Genomic DNA, 11,889 nt, shown 5'->3' with positions numbered 1-11,889 from the left:
TGACTCCAATTCACTCTATTCCTTGCCCTCCTTTCACCCTCCTGCATGTTCAGGCCCCGATCACACAAAATCTTTTTCACTCCATCTTTCCACCTCCAATTTGGTCTCCCTCTTCTCCTCGTTCCCTCCACCTCCGACACATATATCCTCTTGGTCAATCTCTCCTCACTCATTCTCTCCATGTGCCCAAACCATTTCAAAACACCCTCTTCTGCTCTCTCAACCACGCTCTTTTTATTTCCACACATCTCTCTCACCCTTACGTTACTTACTCGATCAAACCACCTCACACCACACATTGTCCTCAAACATCTCATTTCCAGCACATCCATCCTCCTGCGCACATCTCTATCCATAGCCCACGCCTCGCAACCATACAACATTGTTGGAACCACTATTCCCTCAAACATACCCATTTTCGCTTTCCGAGATAATGTTCTCGACTTCCACACATTTTTCAAGGCTCCCAAAATTTTCGCCCCCTCCCCCACCCTATGATCCACTTCCGCTTCCATGGTTCCATCCGCTGACAGATCCACTCCCAGATATCTAAAACACTTCACTTCCTCCAGTTTTTCTCCATTCAAACTCACCTCCCAATTGACTTGACCCTCACCCCTACTGTACCTAATAACCTTGCTCTTATTCACATTTACTCTCAACTTTCTTCTTCCACACACTTTACCAAACTCAGTCACCAGCTTCTGCAGTTTCTCACATGAATCAGCCACCAGCGCTGTATCATCAGCGAACAACAACTGACTCACTTCCCAAGCTCTCTCATCCCCAACAGACTTCATACTTGCCCCTCTTTCCAGGACTCTTGCATTTACCTCCCTTACAACCCCATCCATAAACAAATTAAACAACCATGGAGACATCACACACCCCTGCCGCAAACCTACATTCACTGAGAACCAATCACTTTCCTCTCTTCCTACACGTACACATGCCTTACATCCTCGATAAAAACTTTTCACTGCTTCTAACAACTTGCCTCCCACACCATATATTCTTAATACCTTCCACAGAGCATCTCTATCAACTCTATCATATGCCTTCTCCAGATCCATAAATGCTACATACAAATCCATTTGCTTTTCTAAGTATTTCTCACATACATTCTTCAAAGCAAACACCTGATCCACACATCCTCTACCACTTCTGAAACCGCACTGCTCTTCCCCAATCTGATGCTCTGTACATGCCTTCACCCTCTCGATCAATACCCTCCCATATAATTTACCAGGAATACTCAACAAACTTATACCTCTGTAATTTGAGCACTCACTCTTATCCCCTTTGCCTTTGTACAATGGCACTATGCACGCATTCCGCCAATCCTCAGGCACCTCACCATGAGTCATACATACATTAAATAACCTTACCAACCAGTCAACAATACAGTCACCCCCTTTTTTAATAAATTCCACTGCAATACCATCCAAACCTGCTGCCTTGCCGGCTTTCATCTTCCGCAAAGCTTTTACTACCTCTTCTCTGTTTACCAAATCATTTTCCCTAACCCTCTCACTTTGCACACCACCTCGACCAAAACACCCTATATCTGCCACTCTGTCATCAGACACATTCAACAAACCTTCAAAATACTCATTCCATCTCCTTCTCACATCACCGCTACTTGTTATCACCTCCCCATTTGCGCCCTTCACTGAAGTTCCCATTTGCTCCCTTGTCTTACGCACCCTATTTACCTCCTTCCAGAACATCTTTTTATTCTCCCTAAAATTTACTGATAGTCTCTCACCCCAACTCTCATTTGCCCTTTTTTTCACCTCTTGCACCTTTCTCTTGACCTCCTGTCTCTTTCTTTTATACTTCTCCCACTCAATTGCATTTTTTTTTCCCTGCAAAAATCGTCCAAATGCCTCTCTCTTCTCTTTCACTAATACTCTTACTTCTTCATCCCACCACTCACTACCCTTTCTAAACAGCCCACCTCCCACTCTTCTCATGCCACAAGCATCTTTTGCGCAATCCATCACTGATTCCCTAAATACATCCCATTCCTCCCCCACTCCCCTTACTTCCATTTTTCTCACCTTTTTCCATTCTGTACACAGTCTCTCCTGGTACTTCCCCACACAGGTCTCCTTCCCAAGCTCACTTACTCTCACCACCTTCTTCACCCCAACATTCACTCCTCTTTTCTGAAAACCCATACTAATCTTCACCTTAGCCTCCACAAGATAATGATCAGACATCCCTCCAGTTGCACCTCTCAGCACATTAACATCCAAAAGTCTCTCTTTCGCGCGCCTGTCAATTAACACGTAATCCAATAACGCTCTCTGGCCATCTCTCCTACTTACATAAGTATACTTATGTATATCTCGCTTTTTAAACCAGGTATTCCCAATCATCAGTCCTTTTTCAGCACATAAATCTACAAGCTCTTCACCATTTCCATTTACAACACTGAACACCCCATGCATACCAATTATTCCCTCAACTGCCACATTACTCACCTTTGCATTCAAATCACCCATCACTATAACCCGGTCTCGTGCATCAAAACCGCTAACACACTCATATATATATATATATATATATATATGGAGAGAATGAGTGAGGAAAGATTGACCAAGAGGATATATGTGTCGGAGGTGGAGGGAACGAGAAGTGGGAGACCAAATTGGAGGTGGAAAGATGGAGTGAAAAAGATTTTGTGTGATCGGGGCCTGAACATGCAGGAGGGTGAAAGGAGGGCAAGGAATAGACTGAATTGGATCGATGTGGTATAACGGGGTTGACGTGCTGTCAGTGGATTGAATCAGGGCATGTGAAGCGTCTGGGGTAAACCATGGAAAGCTGTGTAGGTATGTATATTTGCGTGTGTGGACGTATGTATATACATGTGCGTGGGGGTGGGTTAGGCCATTTCTTTCGTCTGTTTCCTTGCGCTACATCGCAAACGCGGGAGACAGCGACAAAGCAATAACAAAAGAAAAAAAAAAAAAAAATATATATATATATATATATATATATATATATATATATATATATATATATATATATGTATATATATATATATATATATATATATATATATATATATATATATATATATATATATATATATATATATATATATATATATATATATATATATACATACATTGATTGAGAGGGTGAAGGCATGTACAGAGCATCAGATTGGGGAAGAGCAGTGTGGTTTCAGAAGTGGTAGAGGATGTGTGGATCAAGTGTTTGCTTTGAAGAATGTATGTGAGAAATACTTAGAAAAGCAAATGGATTTGTATGTAGCATTTATGGATCTGGAGAAGGCATATGATAGAGTTGATAGAGATGCTCTGTGGAAGGTATCAAGAATATATGGTGTGGGAGGCAAGTTGTTAGAAGCAGTGAAAAGTTTTTATCGAGGATGTAAGGCATGTGTACGTGTAGAAAGAGAGGAAAGTGATTGGTTCTCAGTGAATGTAGGTTTGCGGCAGGGGTGTGTGATGTCTCCATGGCTGTTTAATTTGTTTATGGATGAGGCTGTTAGGGAGGTGAATGCAAGAGTTTTGGAAAGAGGGGCAAGTATGCAGTCTGTTGTGGATGAGAGAGCTTGGGAAGTGAGTCAGTTGTTGTTCGCTGATGATACAGCACTGGTGGCAGATTCATATGAGAAACTGCAGAAGCTGGTGACTGAGTTTGGTAAAGTGTGTCAAAGAAGAAAGTTAAAAGTAAATGTGAATAAGAGCAAGGTTATTAGGTACAGTAGGGTTGAGGGTCAAATCAATTGGGAGGTAAGTTTGAATGGAGAAAATCCTGGGAGCCTTGAAGAATGTGTGGAAGTCGAGAATATTATCTCGGAAAGCAAAAATGGGTATGTTTGAAGGAATAGTGGTTCCAACAATGTTGTATGGTTGCGAGGCGTGGGCTATGGATAGAGTTGTGCGCAGAAGGGTGGATGTGCTGGAAATGAGATGTTTGAGGACAATGTGTGGTGTAAGATGGTTTGATCGAGTAAGTAATATAAGGGTAAGAGAGATGTGTGGAAATAAAAAGTGTGTGGTTGAGAGAGCAGAAGAGGGTGTTTTGAAATGGTTTGGGCACATGGAGAGAATGAGTGTGGAAAGATTGACTAAGAGGATATATGTGTCGGAGGTGGAGGGAACGAGGAGAAGTGGGACACCAAATTGGATGTGGAAAGATGGAGTGAAAAAGATTTTGAGTGATCGGGGCCTGAACATGCAGGAGGGTGAAAGGCGGGAAAGGAAGAGAGTGAGTTGGATCGATGTGGTATACCGGGGTTGACGTGCTGTCAGTGGATTGAATCAGGGCATGTGAAGGTCTGGGGTAAACCATGGAAAGTTGTTTGGGGCCTGGATGTGGAAAGGGAGCTGTGGTTTCGGGCATTATTGCATGACAGCTAGAGACTGAGTGTGAACGAATGAAGCCTTTGTTGTCTTTTCCTAGTGCTACCTCGCTCACATGTGGGGGGAGGGGGATGGTATTCCATATGTGGCGAGGTGGCGATTGAAATGAATAAAGGCAGACAGTGTGAATTGCGTGCATGGGTATATATGTATGTGTCTGTTTGTGTATATATATGTGTGCATTAAGATGTATAGGTATGTATATTTGCGTGTATGGACGTGTATGTATATACATGTGTATGAGGGTGGGTTGGGCCATTTCCTTCGTCTGTTTCCTTTCGCCCCCTCCCCCACCCTATGATTCACTTCCGTTTGCATTGTTAAATCCGCTGCCAGATCCACTCCCAGATATCTAAAACACTTTACTTCCTCCAGTTTTTCTCCATTCAAACTTACCTCCCAATTGACTTGACCCTCAACCCTACTGTACCTAATAACCTTGCTCTTATTCACATTTACTCTTAACTTTCTTCTTTCACACACTTTACCAAACTCAGTCACCAGCTTCTGCAGTTTCTCACATGAATCACCCACCAGCGCTGTATCATCAGCGAACAAATGACTCACTTCCCAAGCTCTCTCATCCCCAACAGACATCATACTTGCCCCTCTTTCCAAAACTCTTGCATTCACCTCCCTAACAACCCCATCCATAAACATATTAAACAACCATGGAGACATCATACACCACTGCCGCAAACCTACATTCACTGAGAACCAATCACTTTCCTCTCTTCCTACACGTACACATGCCTTACATCCTCGATAAAAACTTTTCACTGCTTCTAACAACTTGCCTCCCACACCATATATTCTTAATACCTTCCACAGAGCATCTCTATCAACTCTATCATATGCCTTCTCCAGATCCATAAATGCTACATACAAATCCATTTGCTTTTCTAAGTATTTCTCACATACATTCTTCAAAGCAAACACCTGATCTACACATCCTCTACCACTTCTGAAACCACACTGCTCTTCCCCAATCTGATGCTCTGTACATACCTTCACCCTCTCAATCAATACCCTCCCATATAATTTACCAGGAATACTCAACAAACTTATACCTCTGTAATTTGAGCACTCACTCTTATCCCCTTTGCCTTTGTACAATGGCACTATGCACGCGTTCCGCCAATCCTCAGGCACCTCACCATGAGTCATACATACATCAAATAACCTTACCAACCAGTCAACAACACAGTCACCCCCTTTTTTAATAAATTCCACTGTAATACCATCCAAACCTGCTGCCTTGCCGGCTTTCATCTTCCGCAAAGCTTTTACTACCTCTTCTCTGTTTACCAAATCATTTTCCCTAACCCTCTCACTTTACACACCACCTCGACCAAAACACCCTATATCTGCCACTCTATCATCAAACACATTCAACAAACCTTCAAAATACTCACTCCATCTCCTTCTCACATCACCACTACTTATTATCACCTCCCCATTTGCGCCCTTCACTGAAATTCCCATTTGCTCCCTTGTCTTACGCACTTTATTTACCTCCTTCCAGAACATCTTTTTATTCTTCCTAAAATTTAATGATACTCTCTCACTCCAACCCTCATTTGCCCTCTTTTTCACCTCTTGCACCTTTCTCTTGACCTCCTGTCTCTTTCTTTTATACATCTCCCACTCAATTGCATTGTTTCCCTGCAAAAATCGTCCAAATGCCTTTCTCTTCTCTTTCACTAATAATCTTACGTCTTCATCCCACCACTCACTCCCCTTTCTAATCAACCCACCTCCCACTCTTCTCATGCCACAAGCATCTTTTGCGCAACCCATCACTGATTCCCTAAATACATCCCATTCCTCCCCCACTCCCCTTATTTCCATTGTTCTCACCTTTTTCCATTCTGTACTCAGTCTCTCCTGGTACTTCCTCACACAAGTCTCCTTCCCAAGCTCACTTACTCTCACCACCCTCTTCACCCCAACATTCACTCTTCTTTTCTGAAAACCCATACAAATCTTCACCTTAGCCTCCACAAGATAATGATCAGACATCCCTCCAGTTGCACCTCTCAGCACATTAACATCCAAAAGTCTCTCTTTCGCGCGCCTGTCAATTAACACGTAATTCAATAACGCTCTCTGGCCATCTCTCCTACTTACATACGTATACTTATGTATATCTCGCTTTTTAAACCAGGTATTCCCAATCACCAGTCCTTTTTCTGCACATAAATCTACAAGCTCTTCACCATTTCCATTTACAACACTGAACACCCCATGTATACCAATTATTCCCTCAACTGCCACATTACTCACCTTTGCATTCAAATCACCCATCACTATAACCCGGCCTCGTGCATCAAAACCACTAACACACTCATTCAGCTGCTCCCAAAACACTTGCCTCTCATGATCTTTCTTCTCATGCTCAGGTGCTTAGAAAATACTTTGTCGCATTCTCCCGCGTTTGCGAGGTAGCGCAAGGAAACAGACGAAAGAAATGGCCCAACCCACCCCCATACACATGTATATACATACACGTCCACACACGCAAATATACATACCCATGCATCTCAATGTACACATATATATACACACACAGACACATACATATATACACATGCACACAATTCACAGTCTGTCTTTATTCATTCCAATCGCCACCTCGCCACACATGGAATAACATCCCCCTCCCCCCTCATGTGTGCGAGGTAGCGCTAGGAAGACAACAAAGGCCCTATTCGTTCACACGAATATATATATATATATATATATATATATATATATATATATATATATATATATATATTTTTTTTTTTTTTTTAAACTATTCGCCATTTCCCGCATTAGCGAGTTAGCGTTAAGAACAGAGGAATGGGCCTTTGAGGGAATATCCTTACCTGGCCCCGTTCTCTGTTCCTTTTGGAAAATCAAAAAAAAAATAATGAGAAGGGAGGATTTCCAGCCCCCCGCTCCCTCCCCTTTTAGTCGCCTTCTACGACACGCAGGGAATACGTGGGAAGTATTCTTTCTCCCCTATCCCCAGGGATATATATATATATATATATATATATATATATATATATATATATATATATATATATATATATATATATATATATATATATATATATATAGATAGATAGATAGATATAGATATAGATATAGATATAGATATAGATATCGATATATGACCAGTGATATTTCATCAACACATTATGTAATTACCTTCAAAAAGAAACGGTTATCGTTGCGATGGCTGAGGGAATGAAGGAGAAGTTTACCATCATGGTAGTCCAGTCTGGCTCGGCGACCATCAACAACTTGCTCGTTGCAAAGAGACGTTTCTTGTTGGTTCAAGACTACTTCAGCGTTTTTATCATCATCATCATCATCATCTTCTACACCGTCACCCACTTCTGTATGTTCTTCTGCATCACTTTCACCTAGAGCTACACTTTCTTCTCCAACGTCATCGCCCCCAGCTTCATGTTCTTCAACATCGGTAAGTTCCTTTGTCACATCAACTGAAAGCGAGCAAAGCCTCTCGGCCTGAAGACTTTTCCATGTTTCTTCGAGTACTAAAATAGACTCAATGCTCCTAGCCTTAAGCATATTACCGAAGAAAGTCGTAACATCTGTCTCAAACTGGCACAACTTTGTCATCTTCTGGTAGAACTTTCGAAGGCTCCTGTCTATACCATACTTAGTTTCTTCTATGAAAGTACGTATATCGGTAACTTGGTCTTTTAGGACTTGTTTCTTCTCCTGTAGGAATGTCTTAGCGTGTAGAACTTGATGGCCCTGAGGATGATCACCATACAGACAGAGGCTACACAGTGATCGCTCACATTCCCGGCACCAATATCGCAGTTCATCACCATGTTCACCACAGCTCTCATGCTGGTCATAGAGAAAATACTAACGATATTAAAAATACAAGATTTTATTCACAGATTGAAGTTAGATTAAACAATAATCAGAATTATAAGAGTTCATGATTCGTGGAGCAAATCATAAATGACATATGAGTATTGTGATATCGACCAACTGGTGTACATGACAATCCACTGAGGAAACATGAGGTATTGCCTCCACTTGTGCATTACGTTCAGAACCTTCACTTCTTCGACGGTAAATATGTTTTGCAACTTCAGGTAAACATTAACTGCATGAGGACATAGTACTGTACTCTGCATCCTTCCTGCATCATTAATGGTCACAAGAAACGAAAATATTCACAAGACATGAGGAGGATGGCATGTGTTGGATGGCATGTGGTGGAGGGGACGATATTCGAAAGGCATATTTGGTGGAATTAGAGATATTCACAATGGATGTGGTAGGGGAGAAGATATCCACAAATTATGTGGTGGAAATGGAACTAATCTTTAAACAAGTGGTGGAAGGAATGATGTTCTCATGGTATCATGTGTTGGAAGAAAAAATATTCACAAGGCATTTCCTGGAAGGGAAGATATTTATGAATTATTCACTGGAAGGGAAAATAATTGCAAGGTACGTGGTGGAAGGAAACATGTTTATAAGGGTAGTGGTAGAAGAGAAGACATTCACAAGGCATGTGATGGAAGGAAAGATATCCACGAGGCATATGATGGAAGTAAAGATATTCACAAGGCATATGATGGAAGAAAAGATGTCCACGAGGCATGTGATGGAAGGAAAGATATCCACGAGGCATGTGATGGAAGAAAAGGTATTCACAAGGCATGTGATGGAAGGAAAGATATCCACGAGGCATGTGATGGAAGAAAAAGTATTCACAAGGCATGTGATGGAAGGAAAGATATCCACGAGGCATTTGATGGAAGAAAAGGTATTCACAAGGCATGTGATGGAAGGAAAGATATCCACGAGGCATGTGATGGAAGAAAAGATGTCCATGAGGCATGTGATGGAAGGAAAGATATCCACGAGGCATGTGATGGAAGAAAAGGTATTCACAAGGCATGTGATGGAAGAAAAGATGTCCATGAGGCATGTGATGGAAGGAAAGATATCCACGAGGCATGTGATAGAAGAAAAAGTATTCACAAGGCATGTGATGGAAGGAAAGATATCCACGAGGCATGTGATGGAAGAAAAGGTATTCACAAGGCATGTGATGGAAGAAAAGATGTCCATGAGGCATGTGATGGAAGGAAAGATATCCACGAGGCATGTGATGGAAGAAAAGATATTCACAAGGCATGTGATGGAAGGAAAGATATCCACGAGGCATGTGATGGAAGAAAAGATGTCCATGAGGCATGTGATGGAAGGAAAGATATCCACGAGGCATGTGATGGAAGAAAAGGTATTCACAAGGCATGTGATGGAAGGAAAGATATCCACGAGGCATGTGATGGAAGAAAAGGTATTCACAAGGCATGTGATGGAAGGAAAGATATCCACGAGGCATGTGATGAAAGAAAAGGTATTCACAAGGCATGTGATGGAAGAAAAGATGTCCATGAGGCATGTGATGGAAGGAAAGATATCCACGAGGCATGTGATAGAAGAAAAAGTATTCACAAGGCATGTGATGGAAGGAAAGATATCCACGAGGCATGTGATGGAAGAAAAGGTATTCACAAGGCATGTGATGGAAGAAAAGATGTCCATGAGGCATGTGATGGAAGGAAAGATATCCACGAGGCATGTGATGGAAGAAAAAGTATTCACAAGGCATGTGATGGAAGGAAAGATATCCACGAGGCATGTGATGGAAGAAAAGATGTCCATGAGGCATGTGATGGAAGGAAAGATATCCACGAGGCATGTGATGGAAGAAAAAATATTCACAAGGCATGTGATGGAAGGAAAGATATCCACGAGGCATGTGATGGAAGAAAAGGTATTCACAAGGCATGTGATGGAAGGAAAGATATCCACGAGGCATATGATGGAAGAAAAGCTATTCACAAGGCATGTGATGGAAGGAAAGATATCCACGAGGCATGTGATGGAAGAAAAGATGTCCATGAGGCATGTGATGGAAGGAAAGATATCCACGAGGCATGTGATGGAAGAAAAGGTATTCACAAGGCATGTGATGGAAGAAAAGATGTCCATGAGGCATGTGATGGAAGGAAAGATGTCCATGAGGCATGTGATGGAAGGAAAGATATCCACGAGGCATGTGATGGAAGAAAAGGTATTCACAAGGCATGTGATGGAAGAAAAGATGTCCACGAGGCATGTGATGGAAGAAAAGATGTTCATGAGGCATGTGATGGAAGGAAAGATATCCACGAGGCATGTGATGGAAGAAAAGGTATTCACAAGGCATGTGATGGAAGGAAAGATATCCACGAGGCATGTGATGGAAGAAAAGATGTCCATGAGGCATGTGATGGAAGAAAAGATGTCCATGAGGCATGTGATGGAAGAAAAGGTATTCAAAAGGCATGTGATGGAAGGAAAGATATCCACGAGGCATGTGATGGAAGAAAAGATGTCCATGAGGCATGTGATGGAAGGAAAGATATCCACGAGGCATGTGATGGAAGAAAAGGTATTCACAAGGCATGTGATGGAAGGAAAGACATCCACGAGGCATGTGATGGAAGAAAAGATGTCCATGAGGCATGTGATGGAAGGAAAGATATCCACGAGGCATGTGATGGAAGAAAAGATGTCCATGAGGCATGTGATGGAAGAAAAGGTATTCACAAGGCATGTGATGGAAGGAAAGATATCCACGAGGCATGTGATGGAAGAAAAGATGTCCATGAGGCATGTGATGGAAGGAAAGATATCCACGAGGCATGTGATGGAAGAAAAGGTATTCACAAGGCATGTGATGGAAGGAAAGATATCCACGAGGCATGTGATGGAAGAAAAGATGTCCATGAGGCATGTGATGGAAGAAAAGATGTCCATGAGGCATGTGATGGAAGAAAAGGTATTCAAAAGGCATGTGATGGAAGGAAAGATATCCACGAGGCATGTGATGGAAGAAAAGATGTCCATGAGGCATGTGATGGAAGGAAAGATATCCACGAGGCATGTGATGGAAGAAAAGATGTCCATGAGGCATGTGATGGAAGGAAAGATATCCACGAGGCATGTGATGGAAGAAAAGGTATTCACAAGGCATGTGATGGAAGGAAAGACATCCACGAGGCATGTGATGGAAGAAAAGATGTCCATGAGGCATGTGATGGAAGGAAAGATATCCACGAGGCATGTGATGGAAGAAAAGATGTCCATGAGGCATGTGATGGAAGAAAAGGTATTCACAAGGCATGTGATGGAAGGAAAGATATCCACGAGGCATGTGATGGAAGAAAAGATGTCCATGAGGCATGTGATGGAAGGAAAGATATCCACGAGGCATGTGATGGAAGAAAAGATGTCCATGAGGCATGTGATGGAAGGAAAGATATCCACGAGGCATGTGATGGAAGAAAAGGTATTCACAAGGCATGTGATGGAAGGAAAGACATCCACGAGGCATGTGATGGAAGAAAAGATGTCCATGAGGCATGTGATGGAAGGAAAGATATCC

At 42.1% G+C, this 11,889-nt stretch overlaps 1 protein-coding gene across 1 annotated transcript in view; it reads right to left on the bottom strand.

Annotated features, from left to right (window-relative positions):
- LOC139748038 (uncharacterized) overlaps positions 1-11,889 on the bottom strand; it is an 80,264-nt gene that overhangs the window by 14,891 nt on the left and 53,484 nt on the right. Inside the window, exon 2 of the mRNA XM_071660604.1 lies at positions 7,605-8,279. Coding sequence (XP_071516705.1) covers positions 7,605-8,279 — 675 coding nt within the window. The remainder of the gene's footprint in view (positions 1-7,604; positions 8,280-11,889) is intronic.

The sequence above is a fragment of the Panulirus ornatus genome, chromosome 72 (genome assembly GCF_036320965.1).
Source record: "Panulirus ornatus isolate Po-2019 chromosome 72, ASM3632096v1, whole genome shotgun sequence".
Classification (NCBI taxonomy): Eukaryota; Metazoa; Arthropoda; class Malacostraca; order Decapoda; family Palinuridae; genus Panulirus; species Panulirus ornatus.
Note: the sequence above shows the minus strand (reverse complement) of the source record. Positions and strands in the feature narration are given on the sequence as shown.